The sequence below is a fragment of the Lathyrus oleraceus genome, chromosome 4 (genome assembly GCF_024323335.1).
Source record: "Lathyrus oleraceus cultivar Zhongwan6 chromosome 4, CAAS_Psat_ZW6_1.0, whole genome shotgun sequence".
Classification (NCBI taxonomy): Eukaryota; Viridiplantae; Streptophyta; class Magnoliopsida; order Fabales; family Fabaceae; genus Lathyrus; species Lathyrus oleraceus.
This window is the reverse complement of record NC_066582.1, coordinates 258667209-258679595: the sequence shown is the minus strand read 5'-3', so window position 1 is coordinate 258679595 and position 12387 is coordinate 258667209. Positions and strand designations below refer to the sequence as shown.

Sequence of the window (12387 nt, the reverse complement as noted above, 5' to 3'; positions counted from 1 at the left end):
CTGCAAAAGATTGGTTATATTATCTTGAACCAAATTATATTACAAGTTGGAACAATATGAAGAAAATCTTCTTAGAAAAAAATTTCCCTGCTTCAAGAGCTTCTTCAATCAGAAAAAAAAATATGTGGTATTAGGATTGGCCGAATACTGGGAGAGATTCAAGCAGTTAGTGTCGAGTAGTCCTCCCCACCAGATTTCTGAACAATTGCTAATACAATACTTTTATGAGGGATTGCTACCAATGGAAAGAAACATTTTAGATGTTACTAGTGGTGGAGCACTTGTTGATAAGACTCCAGCTGCTTCCAAATCCTTGATTGAGAAAATGTCACTTAACTCCCAACGGTTCACAATAAGGGATGGTTTTGTGGTCCAAGCAAAAGGTGTGAATGAGATTCAAAGTTCTTCTTCCAACAAAGCTCTAGAAACTAGAATTTATGAGCTTACCTCTTTAGTGAAACAATTGATGCTACCCCTTCCACCACCACCATATAACCCTCCACAAATAACCACCTTTTCACCTTCTGAACCTTCACTATAGGAATTTGTCAAGCAAATGGTTGTAAATAGTCTCCAATTTCAACAGCGAATAAATTATAGTATTCAGACTTTACAAACATAAATTGGACAACTTGCCACTTCAATGAATGTTATGCAACAAGCTCAGGGATCAAACCAACTACCTTCCCAAATAGTAGTTAATCCAAAAGATCCTAATATGAGTGCAATTTCCTTGAGATCTGAAAAAGTTACAAAACCAACCCCAGAAAAAAATAAAAAAAGTGTTAGTGTAACACCTGAAAATAAACCTGAATCTTCTATTATTGTTGAGGCTAAAAAAAAGTATGTATCACCAATCTCTTTTCCACAAAGAGTACTGAAAAATAAGAAGATTGACGAGGAAGGGCATTTTATTTTTCAAATAGAGTTGCTTTCTGAATTTGTTGATGAAGCTTATTCTGATTTGTTTTCAGCTGATTTTCTAACCTTTTCTAGTTTTGATGATATTTACTCATGTGATGGTTGTACTAACACTAACTTTTATGTTGTTTGTGCCGAGATTGATATTGCCTTGCAGGGTGACTGTGTAAATGAAGTTGTTTATGTAGTTGAAGCTCTTGACTTCCTGGTTGCCCCAAACATGCCATCCATTGAACAACCACCTTCTTTAGAGCCTAAACCACTTCCCGATGATTCATATTATTCATCAAAGCTTCAACTTAAGCAGAAACATAAGAAGGGAATTGAATGGACCTTGGTTGACACTCATGATATTAGCACATCCATATGTATGCATAGGATCTCACTTAAAGATGAAACAAAAGTAGTGAGGCAGCCCCGTAATCCTTTGATTATTGATGTTGTGAAAAAGAAGATCACTTTCACGTGTCCGTTCAACACTTTTACTTGTCGAAAAATCTTCTTTATTCCTAGAATGCAAGGCAAATGCACTAATCAAAATTTCAAGGTCAATGGACACTACCTAAAGCTACTCCATGAGAACCCAAATTTGGAAAAAGAGACTGTAGAAGAGCTCTCTTTGGGAAAGATTTTTTATGCGATCGTTTATCCGCCTTGACTCCTCATGTGTGTTCTTTCATTTCTATCACTCTTATTTTATATTTATGCTCTTTCATTGAGGACAATGTATGTTTTAAGTGTGGGGGAGAGAACCATTTATTTGTTTTGTTTTCTTTGTTTTGTTTTCTTTGTTTTGTTTTCAGTTTTTCTCTGTTTTGGTTTTTGTTTGCTTTCTTAAATAAATAAATAAATTGCATGCTTTTTCCTTTGGTTTTCGAGTTACAATTATGAGTATTTTTCTTAGTTCTCTCGACTAAAATTTTGTGGTGTGATGTGAAAATTTTGGTGTGCATTTTTAGTATGATAGATATGACTAAACTCTAAATTGTACATCATTTGTGGTAGATCAGTTAACCTTGTGAGATTTTGAGTCTTTTAATGGATAACATTCAAAAATCCATCTTTTTTTTTTCTTGTGTGATTTCACTCATGTTTGTTAGTCTTTAGAACTTGAATTCACTCTTGTTGAAACTTTTTGTTTACTTATAGACATTGATATGATAAAGGCAACTTATTTTTGTTTAGTTTATTTTTTTAGCCATTAGCCAAAAAGTCAACCCTGAATAATATCATCCCTTATTTGAAATTCTTTTGAGCCTATTATCCCTTTTTTTTGTTTAAAACTCATTACAATCCGAGAAGTGAAAAATAATACTATCATCTTATTCAAAGGGTTGAAAGAGTCTTGTTTGGAGTTGTGTGGGGTCGAACAATTATGTTTGTAATATTTCAGAAGTTGGCAGAAAAAGAAAATAAAAATAAAAAAAAATAGAAAAAGAAAATGAATGAAAAAAATATAAGGATGTCAATGCATACTCCTTCTGAAAAAGAAAAGAAAAAAAAAGAGAAAGGAAAAGAGAAAACAGTTGCTATAGAGTTGTTGAAGTGAATGAAATCTTTTGTAAATTCAACTTCCGCAGTTTCTTTCAAGTCTCTTTTGTCTCTTTGAATTTTAGCCTAGTACCCCCTTAGAATTTATCTCACCCTTACCTTGGTCACGTTACAACCAAATAAAAGTTCTTTTGATAGTTGTGTGCATGTATTTCAATTGTGAATGTTATAGTCTTTTCAAGATTATGGTAGTACTAACTTTCATGTTGTGCTTTGAGTGTAAACAGTTAACCTAAACACTTGAGAGTTGAATGAATTTTATCCTGTGAGGATCTTACTGCTTTTGGATGTACTCTTTGGTAATTTGTTTTCCTATCTTCTTTGAATATCACAAGAAGTTGCTCACTAACACCATATTCTTGAAGTTTAGACTTATAATTCTGTTTGTACCTTGTATCTTGATAACCTTTGAAATTACATATTTTGTTTGTTCTTGTTTTTTCTGTTTTGAGTTTTGAATTTATAATTTTGCTCGGAATGCAAAAGTTCAAGTGTGGGGGAATTTGATCAGTGCATTTTGATGCATATTCTTCTACTTTTCTACTTAGGAAACTCTATAATTTATTCTATTATTTTTACTATTTTAGTGTGTCTTTATATTTAAATTTATTTTTTCCTTTATTTTGTTTTCGTACTTTATTTTCAGCATAAATAGTTATTTAATACCTTGTCAGAATGCAGATTATGACTTGAGCTATAGGAGTCGGATTGACGCGTCCTAATATGCATTGGAAAGCTAAGAAAAAGAACTATGAGTTTCATGTTGAAGTCAAAAGAAGATTCTGAATGAAGAAGGGTTGAATAGTTCGTTGAAGGTCCAGACTTAATTAAAATAGTTAGTTTGGATCGGTTTTTGTAATTTTCGGGTCAGATCCCATAAGGCCCGAATTTTCCTTTTATTATATTAGGTATTTCACTGCTACAAGAATCTTATTTTGAATTTTGATGATACAATATTGCTTAGAAGATTTTATGGAGAACTAAAGTTAACAAGGTTGATCTACTGTAATCGGTTTCCGCCGATACTTTGAGGTTTCCTAATTTTCATTCAAATGTTTTTTCCCTTTCAATATTTTGTTCTATGTCTTGTATGCTTTATTCAAGTTCTATAGAATATGTGTTGATTAATTTCGGTTGATATATGTTCTATAATTGTGTTTGCTTAATTCGCGTGTGTTTAACCCGTTTACTTAATTCAGAATATGTTTGCTTAATTCAGAAATTAGGAACACATATCATATATTAGTATCAATGCGTTTGTTATTGTTATTGTAATCGAAAAGGGATTAGAATCCGCTTAGGGCATGAAAATTATATTAACCAATGATAAGTTAGGAAACCAAACCAGTAGTTCAGCTTATTTCATAATCACTTTTTATAATCACATTTTATAACCACTTATTCTTAATCGAATCAAAAAACCCTTATTTCGTTTTCTTGTTTGGTTAATTTATCAAGAGTCTTTGCGATACGATACTCGAGTGTCACTTCCATAGACTACCGTTCTTAATTACTCATTTTTGACCCATGTGCGACAGCGGATTAAACCTCGACATTGTGAACCATCAAACGAGTTATCATCGACTCATGACCTCGTAGTCCTGGCTGAGGCCCTCTCACATCGTACAGACGTGGTTTGGGATACACGATCGAGCTTAATTCTGTCAGGGTTGCTTTCAGCCATTACACCTGCATTAAAACCATAAAGTCACGTCACAAATTCATCCAAAATTCAGCCAAATACAAATCCGAAGATACATCTCCGAAAATAGTTGCAATAAATCCGGAGATGAATCTACGGATGAAGTTGCAATATTCAGCCATGAAAGATACCTCATTGTTGCCCTAACATCCAACAAAATGGAAATGCATGTCCTTTTAGGCTACCTATTTCGACTGCACTACTATCTAATGTAGCTTAAATCAATTACTTACCTAAAAACTCGTTCAAAACACACAAAAAAGAATCTTTTTTGAAAAACCTACCGAATCAAATAGATGAGAAAGAGAAGCTTAAATGGATGAGAAGTTTGAATGAATGAGAAAGAACTCAAATGGTAGAAACTTGAATGCATGAGAAGTTTGAATGAATGAGAAAGAACTCAAATGGTCGAAACTTAAATGGATGAGAAAGAGCTCATATTGTATTTTTTAAGTTAGTGACATTCTAGAAAATGGATCACCAGATTAACTTATTACACATACAAAAATGCATCTCCAAATTAAATTTTTGCAAAATAAGTCCCCTCATAAACTTGCGTTGAGAAATATGTAAAAAATGTGCGTCCAGAAATGCATCTCCAAACACTAGAGACAATTGTATCTTTTCACTATGATGGAAGAACTCTAACGGTGAAAAAGTAATCCCCAAATTTTATTGTGGTTTATGCTCATGAAAAAGTAACCCCCAAATATTTTTTTCCTTTTAGGATCATTTTACACACTCTAATTAACATTTTAGAGTAGTATCAATAGAGACATTAGTCATTACTCTAATTAACATTTTACAAGTTAATAGATGATTTTACTTTTAGTATGCACCAAGTCACAAATTGATTGAAAATGTAACGTAGAGATGAACCTTCTGTTACAAATCTCTTTCATCCACCAAAGTTCCACCCACATACTCGTGATCAATCATAACTAGTTTCACTACAACTTTAAACTTTTACATGTGGTCCAATACATTACTACATGGCACACAGTTTTATTAAAAGATCATTCCACAATTGTAGATAACATTAAAGTGATGGAAAAAACAACCCAATTGTAGAACAAAAAGAAAACTGGCATTCAGTTTTGCTTTGTAACTTTGCCATAGTGAAAAAATCTTCATTTTATGCCAAATGCAGATTGCAGCATTAATGAATATAAATAACATAAATGTCCCAAATGTATCAGTTTATCAATGATTAGAATTCTAATGCCCTTCCAAAAAATAAAATAACTTTGGTAGTATTTTCTACACCTAGAGAGAGAAAAGTGACAGAGAGAGAAAAAAAGCAGTTTGTTAGCAAGGACCATCATTGTGAAGAAGTTGTTTTTTCTTACTAAGCTCCAAAACCTTGAAGAGAAGCCAGCCATTGTTCCATGTAATTCTTCCCATCTATGTAAACAATTAGAATTTCAAAATTATTACTATTGGATAACATATAACTTAAAAGGTCGGTTTAAGGGTAGATAGGACCGCATATAGTGCGATAGATCAATCCGTAAAATCACCGGAAACTCTAACAATGAATAATACAACTCTATAAGTAGAAAAGGGAAACATTTCTACATAAACAAGTAAATAATAATAATAGTTCAAAGGAAAACAAAGGATGGATCTACTAATATCAAAATTTTATTTCTACTTGGTTATTATTTGAACATTTGCAGCCCCAGGGTAACAATCTGAACTTGTGCTCAATAGTCAACAAAGGGAAAGCAACCCAAGAAACAAGCAATAAATGAGGGCGAAAAAAGTGTTCGGGATGATGCTATTGACAAAGATGTCATTGCCAAGTTTGGAATCAATTCCTTTAGTTAAATTAGTTTTAATATTGAATTGAGGACCTTAAGTCAAATTATGAACTTCCTAAACTTTCCCACTATCATAAAAGTAACACTTTAAAATTGATTGCCAAACCAAAACCTCAACCAGACCTATATTATATCTGAATACAGTTAGAATTCCATAGGAGGAGGAAAAACAAGCCAGATTAGTCCTAGAAACTAGAACAAGAAAGAGACAATGATGTCAACAGATGGGCCAAACAATAAAAACAAACCTCAAAATCATTGTGCTTTTTTAGTTAACCAAAAATTGCCAAGTGCCAATAAACATAACAGAAAAAAAGTTAACAGTCATCCTTTGTGTCTAACTCTTTAGTTCCTGGGAAAAAACGACTCTGGCAATCCAAGGTTCAGCCGAGAGGTAAGTAAAGTCCGGCCAAGAAATTTTTAACCCAGGATTTACCAAAGGACTATGAAGCAGACACTCAAATGTCGACACCAGTAATAATTTAAAAAAATGTATAAATTGAACGTAATCAAAAGTGTCGGCGTCGGTGTGGCTTTTTTTCAGAAATGTAGTTACTACAGAGCCAAAGGATTCATCCTTACCACGTTTAAATTTTTTTCTAGTTTTGGTTAAGTCAGCATCTAGCTAGAACACCAACACATACAATAACCAAAATGATCATTTACTCAAATACCAAATTCCATTGATTCAAAGAAAAAACTAAGAATTCTAATATCAAGGATTACCTGAAGCAAATCCATTGGGGAGATTCTTAAGGGCACTCAAAAGCACCTTGTTTGTTCCTTCAACCTCTTTGCAGCCAGGTGTATAACAAGGAACCAAAACAGCAAAACTATCAGCACCAGACTCATCATCATCACGATCATTATCACTGCTTTCAAAATCAGAACCAAGAGGTTCCAACCACCCAATAGACCAATCGGAGTCATCAGATTCAGAACCAGACAAGAAACACCAATCACCACTATCATCAGATGCCACAAACACACCATCAAACTCTCTATCGATTCCCGTCTCTTCCCTTTTGTCCTGTCTTTTCCTTCTAACCTTCCTATGTGGTCGTGGTTGTGTAACCTTGTTGTTTTCCTTCACCAAACCAAGATTCCATTCCGAATTTGTTGATGGATTCAGAGAAGAGCCATTAGACACAGCCTCTTTCTCTTTTTTCCTCCTACCACCAACACTACCCCACATGTTCCATGATAAAAAAGGGTTCAATGACACAGCCATGCCTTCAATTCCAACCCAAAGTAAAGCTGTTTTTTTGAAGGTTTGTGAATCAGTGAGGGGAAAAGCCTCTAACTTTAAAGTCAATTAAGAGTTGAAATGATGAGTGGTTCCTGCCAGTTGCAGTGACACCACTGTATTAGAAAAACTATCAATGGAAAATGTGGTATAAATAATATACAAACTCAACCAAAAAGAACATCAAAAAAAATTTAAAAAATTATCAAATCCACTAAGTATATAAATTTAATAAAAGCAAAACCAAGTATTGACAATGTAAAAGTCATCACCATTAAAGTTTCTAATAATAGTAATAAAATAATAATAATAATAATAATAATTAAAAGAAAAAAAAGTTAACATTTTAACTTTGCAGAATTCTCTAAACCAACTTCATCATAACTGCCAAAAAAAAATCTTCAAACATATCACATTCACAGAAACTCCCAAAAAATGCAGAGAAAGTTCATTACTTTATTATTATAATAGGAAAGTTCATAGTTTTATGTGAATTCAAAAATAATATTCAAAAATCAACAACAAAGAACTGAATGAAAGGCTATTGTAAATTGACTTGAGACCTTTGAAGTTGGAAACTCATTCAGATTATAGAATAATCGTATTACATGCTTGTTCTCGTATCAACGGAATATCTGGAAGAAGAAAAATGGCAGAATAATGGGGGAAGTGAAAAATAGGGTGTGAGAATGTATGAAAAAGTGAGTTGAGTTTAGAACCCTAACTCGGTAACTCGTCACTCCATGGTTATATTTCTTTGTGAGGTGTAGTGAAGAAGACACCGTCAAAACTTCTTTTTCTTTTAAATTTTAGAGTGAAGACTTAGTCACTGAGGGAATAAAAAACCCTACTTGCAAATTTTTATTTAGAAATTCATCTCCTAAAACTTAATATATCACCAAAACTACCATTCCACCCCCACTTTACTTTTTTATTTTTATTTTTCTTATTTTTAAAATATATTCTCACTAAATGATTAAATAACCTTTCATTTTTATATAATTTTTTTTTCACATTTCAACTTTTTATATTTTAAATAAATGAGTCAAAAAAAATTTTGTTAACGCCCAAAACTAAACATACATATTTTAAGGGGAGGCTCAAAATCTCTATTTTTTTAATGTTTTTAAACATAATAAATATATAAAAGTTAATTATCACCATAATTACTTAATTATCCTAATTACATATAAAAATTAATTACCACCATAATTACTTAATTACCCTAATTATATTCCATAATACAGCTACTTTCATGTTCCTATAAGTAATTTCGTATTAAACTCTATTTATACTACTAAAAAATATTACCGTTATTTTATTGTTGTTGCAATCTTATCATTCCAAAATGAAATGAATATCCTGAAATCAAATTAGTTATTATTGTAGTTTTTTTGCCAAATATTATCGTTGCGTGATTTTCTTTAAATGACAAAATGAATTTTTTTTAATAATAAATATTACCGTTATTTTATTGTTGTTGCAATCTTATCATTCCAAAATGAAATCAATATTCTGAAATCAAATTAATTATTATTGTAGTTTTTTTTGCCAAATATTATCGTTACTTGATTTTCTTTAAATGACAAAATGAATTTTTTTAATAATAAATATACTAATTTTAATTTATAGAGTTATTTACTTTAAAGGTTTATAAGATTTTAATTTATCGTTACTTTAAATATACTGACAAAATGAATTTTCTTTAAAGGTTTACATTGATTTTAATTTATAGAGCGTGTTATTGCAAAATTACATCTATGTATAATTCAATTAATAATAGATTGACATTGGAATGACCCTATATTATTGTTCATAATAAGTAACTGATTTTAATTTATAGAGTTTGGATCTCAATTAAATCAAATCAAATCAAATAATAAATATACTATTTAAATTTTAAAAATATTCTTATCATATATGGCGGGTAAATATCAATAATAATAATTAATTGGTAGGTAAATTAACAATAATATTAAATTACTCAATTAATATTAATCAACTATATTAAATAGTTATTTTTAATTTAAAGTTATAATTTAATAACATATAATTATACAATCAAAACGATGTTATATATGTGTAACATCAAAGGTTGGATCCTTTTCAGTATTTTGCCACACACCTCTATCAAATTTATATACTCTTTTTTTTCCAGATTATTAGGTTTGTAATTTTATAGTCATCTAAATTTGCAGTTACATTAATTTTTGATTTTTTTTCAGTGAAAATGAGTAGAAAGGTTGATTCTGTGAAAGACATCAATGACTCAAAAGAAACTTGGCGTCTTGTTGTTCGAATACTGGATGTTTGGAGTGTTGTGAATAATAAGGGTATTGAACATTTGGAGATGATTGTTATGGATTCCTTGGTAAATTGTTTTTCTTTTTTTTAAGTATAGATTTTTGTATGATAGTTAGTAATTACAACAAAATGTTTTTTTGTATAACATATAAAAAGAAGATTATTTTCATTTTGTTAGGGTGATCGAATTCAGGTTCTTATTCGTCATGACCATTTACTGAAATGGAAAGAGGTCATTAAGGAGAATATGACCTGCATTATAAATAATGGCAGTGTCTATAACAATGATTTTCAGTGGAAGGTATGTGATCATTCAAAAAAAATTGTGTTTCTTGGTGGTACCACAATGAAGGCAATCGAACTTCAAAATATTCCACCTAAAAGATATTTCTTTAAAGATTTTGGTGAGATACTTCAAGGCAAATGCAAAACCGATAGACTGGAAGGTAATTTAAATTCTATTATAACTTATATAACTTATATATTTGCAAACACATTCAATAATGAACCTTACTTTAATGTAGAAATTATTGGTGCTGTTATTGAGATAAACCATATCCAATCCAACACTCCGGGGAAGAAAGTTGTTGTTTCTGTTGTGCTGAAAGATTTGAAGTAATGCGCATTGTTTTTATAACTTATGTGTTTGATAAATTTATATATTTTGCATCACTGAATCTCATCATATAATATTGTTTATTTATATTGCAAAATAGGGGTAATTGCATAAATTGCAATTTATGGGAAATCTATGGATCAAATTTTTTGACTTACTACAATGATCCTAAAAACAATGGAGCTATTGTAATTCTGCTCACTCATGCAATGGTAAAAGATGGCCAAGGTATTACACTATCAGACTTTATAAATACATAGCTGATTTGTATTTTTCATTATACGTTCAATAATTTTTATATTAATTATACAATTTGCAGTGTCAAATGCATGGAGTGGTTCCAAATTGTTGATAAATGAAGACATCCCTGAAATTCAAGATTTTATGTCTAAGTATGGATTTTATTTATTTATATTCAGATTATTATACATAATTTTTAATTTCAAAAACAATCTTATTTCTATAGGTTGCCTACTAATGAACAGAAGGAGAAGCCTACTCAATCTGCAAAATCTCTTTCTAATTGGTCTAGTGGTTCTCAGTATTCGCCAGTAGAAAGGTTTGTTCATAATGCGAAATGTATGTCCTTAAGTCAGTTCTGCAAAATCAAACATGTAAGTTGAATACTATAGAGCCGAATTTATCTTTACTATTACAATTATATTGTTTGCTTTTTGAAATTAATATCATTTTTGATTTACTTTTAGGAAACTTTATGTGTTACTGTAGCAACCACATTGAAATTTGCTGTCTCAAAGTATGGATGGTTTTATTATGGCTGCACAAGGTGTTCTTCGAATGCACCTAATCCTGAAAAAGCTTATGAATGTTCATGTGGGCAAAAAGTCGAACAGCCTATACCAAGGTACATATAATCTAGATGAATTGCAAATAAATTTGGTAATGGATTTGTTATTAATCATATTATTTTCTTCGCTTAAAATACTATAGGTACAAGATTGAGATATATGTTAGCAATGGTGAATCAAAATATCGATTTGTATTCTGGGATTCCGAATGTGCTGCTATACTTGGAATGATTGCTGAATTTATGCATAACTCTATGGTGGAGGTACATTGTTATACATAAGTTAAAATGTTAATAGTTTATCGAGTTGTAAAGTTCAGATTATCACTCATGGTTGATATTTTATTTTTCCATTAGAATGGAGAAGATGATCCAATGGTTTATCCTGATGAGCTTGAAATGCTGTTGAATAAGAAAATGGCTTTTAGAGTTAAGGTGCATCCAACGTTTTCCCAAGCGTCTGTTTGGAAGCTTTGTGATGATGAAGCCTTTGTTAAAGAGATTGAAAATGACTACATAGTAGAAGACGTATAATATTCACTTAATTCATGTATTATTTAAACATTTAACAAGTATAATAAATATTCGATGTTTCAATGTGCAGAATCAGTCTAAAACTGAATATGCAAAGTTGGTCCCTAACAAAGAAAATTTGGAAACTTCCGCAGTAAGTATCTTCATTTGTTAACATAATAATTTTCTATGATAAATATTGTATTATTACAATTCATTTTATATCTGACAATTAATTTTTTATATTGCAAGCAAACATTATCTGCATCTGGTGAAAATGATCCAGAATCAATCATTCTAATGACTCCGACTAAGGATGTTGTAATTGCTGACAAGGGTGAAGAAGTTGATTTTGAAGCGTCTGGCGCTACGCAATTATCAGGCACCAAACCATCCAAGAAATTAAAGATAGAACCATCTTCTTAATTAGAATTTTCGGAAATTTGATATTGAAATATATTTTATGAACTTTTTAGCACCAGAATGAGTTTAAGTATGAAGTTGTTAAGAACATGACATGTTTTGGTTGTAGGATGTGTTCTTACTTTTTTGAAGTGTTTATTTTGTGGGATTACAATTGACATTTATATTTCATGTATGGTTTAAAGGATGATAATGAGTATTTAATTCATGTGTGTGAAATTATTCAAAATCGTATGTTGTTATGTTGAACATTGTGTTTTGTGTGTTCTTTCAACTACAAAATTTATATGAGTATCATATCTTCAAATGTTAATAAGTATTTTAGATTGATAACAAAATACGTTGTCATCTTATGAAATATGTGTATACGACTAAATTATAAATAGATTATTGCATGTCATGTTTGATTTCAGCATGCCTAATGGTGTTAGAAATTAAAAAAATAATTACATAAAAATTTATTATGAAATCCTTCAAAAC

The 12387-nt window shown here is 30.7% G+C and overlaps 3 protein-coding genes across 5 annotated transcripts; 2 read left to right on the top strand and 1 right to left on the bottom strand.

Annotated features, from left to right (window-relative positions):
• Positions 1-5290: 5290 nt before the first annotated feature.
• On the bottom strand, positions 5291-8066 carry LOC127074967 (uncharacterized). Of its 3 annotated transcripts, none has more exons than XM_051016392.1 (4): positions 7969-8065; positions 7807-7878; positions 6724-7254; positions 5291-5578 (listed from the first exon to the last, which is right to left on the bottom strand). In XM_051016392.1, exons 3-4 carry the CDS (start codon positions 7226-7228, stop codon positions 5523-5525), a joined length of 561 nt encoding a protein of 186 aa, XP_050872349.1. In that variant the 5' UTR covers positions 7229-7254; positions 7807-7878; positions 7969-8065; the 3' UTR covers positions 5291-5522. The 3 variants fall into 3 exon arrangements, with proteins under 3 accessions (XP_050872349.1, XP_050872347.1, XP_050872348.1); XM_051016390.1 differs by having other exon boundaries at positions 6724-7338; positions 7969-8063; XM_051016391.1 differs by lacking the exon at positions 7807-7878 and having other exon boundaries at positions 6724-7338; positions 7969-8066.
• Positions 8067-9473: 1407 nt separating this feature from the next.
• On the top strand, positions 9474-10166 carry LOC127136965 (uncharacterized). The gene is made up of 3 exons (XM_051063468.1): positions 9474-9614; positions 9726-9848; positions 10095-10166. The coding sequence occupies exons 1-3, from the start codon at positions 9474-9476 to the stop codon at positions 10164-10166; spliced, it is 336 nt and encodes a 111-aa protein (XP_050919425.1).
• Positions 10167-10934: 768 nt separating this feature from the next.
• On the top strand, positions 10935-11979 carry LOC127074965 (uncharacterized). The gene is made up of 5 exons (XM_051016389.1): positions 10935-11028; positions 11115-11235; positions 11329-11499; positions 11576-11638; positions 11737-11979. The coding sequence occupies exons 2-5, from the start codon at positions 11200-11202 to the stop codon at positions 11908-11910; spliced, it is 444 nt and encodes a 147-aa protein (XP_050872346.1). The 5' UTR covers positions 10935-11028; positions 11115-11199; the 3' UTR covers positions 11911-11979.
• The last annotated feature ends 408 nt before the right edge of the window (positions 11980-12387 follow it).

Bases quoted from the DNA above. Each gene is read 5' to 3' on its own strand.
- LOC127074965 (XM_051016389.1), top strand. From the start codon at position 11,200: ATGATTGCTGAATTTATGCATAACTCTATGGTGGAG. The intron at 11,500-11,575 runs GTATAATATTCA...TTCAATGTGCAG, and splicing joins ATGACTACATAGTAGAAGAC to AATCAGTCTAAAACTGAATA. The intron at 11,639-11,736 runs GTAAGTATCTTC...TTATATTGCAAG, and splicing joins AAAATTTGGAAACTTCCGCA to CAAACATTATCTGCATCTGG.
- LOC127074967 (XM_051016391.1), bottom strand. From the start codon at position 7,228: ATGGCTGTGTCATTGAACCCTTTTTTATCATGGAACATGTGGGGTAGT. The intron at 5,579-6,723 runs GTAATCCTTGAT...TTGTTTACATAG, and splicing joins CCCCAATGGATTTGCTTCAG to ATGGGAAGAATTACATGGAA.
- LOC127136965 (XM_051063468.1), top strand. From the start codon at position 9,474: ATGAGTAGAAAGGTTGATTCTGTGAAAGACATCAATGACTCAAAAGAA. The intron at 9,615-9,725 runs GTAAATTGTTTT...TCATTTTGTTAG, and splicing joins TGATTGTTATGGATTCCTTG to GGTGATCGAATTCAGGTTCT. The intron at 9,849-10,094 runs GTATGTGATCAT...GCTGTTATTGAG, and splicing joins ACAATGATTTTCAGTGGAAG to ATAAACCATATCCAATCCAA.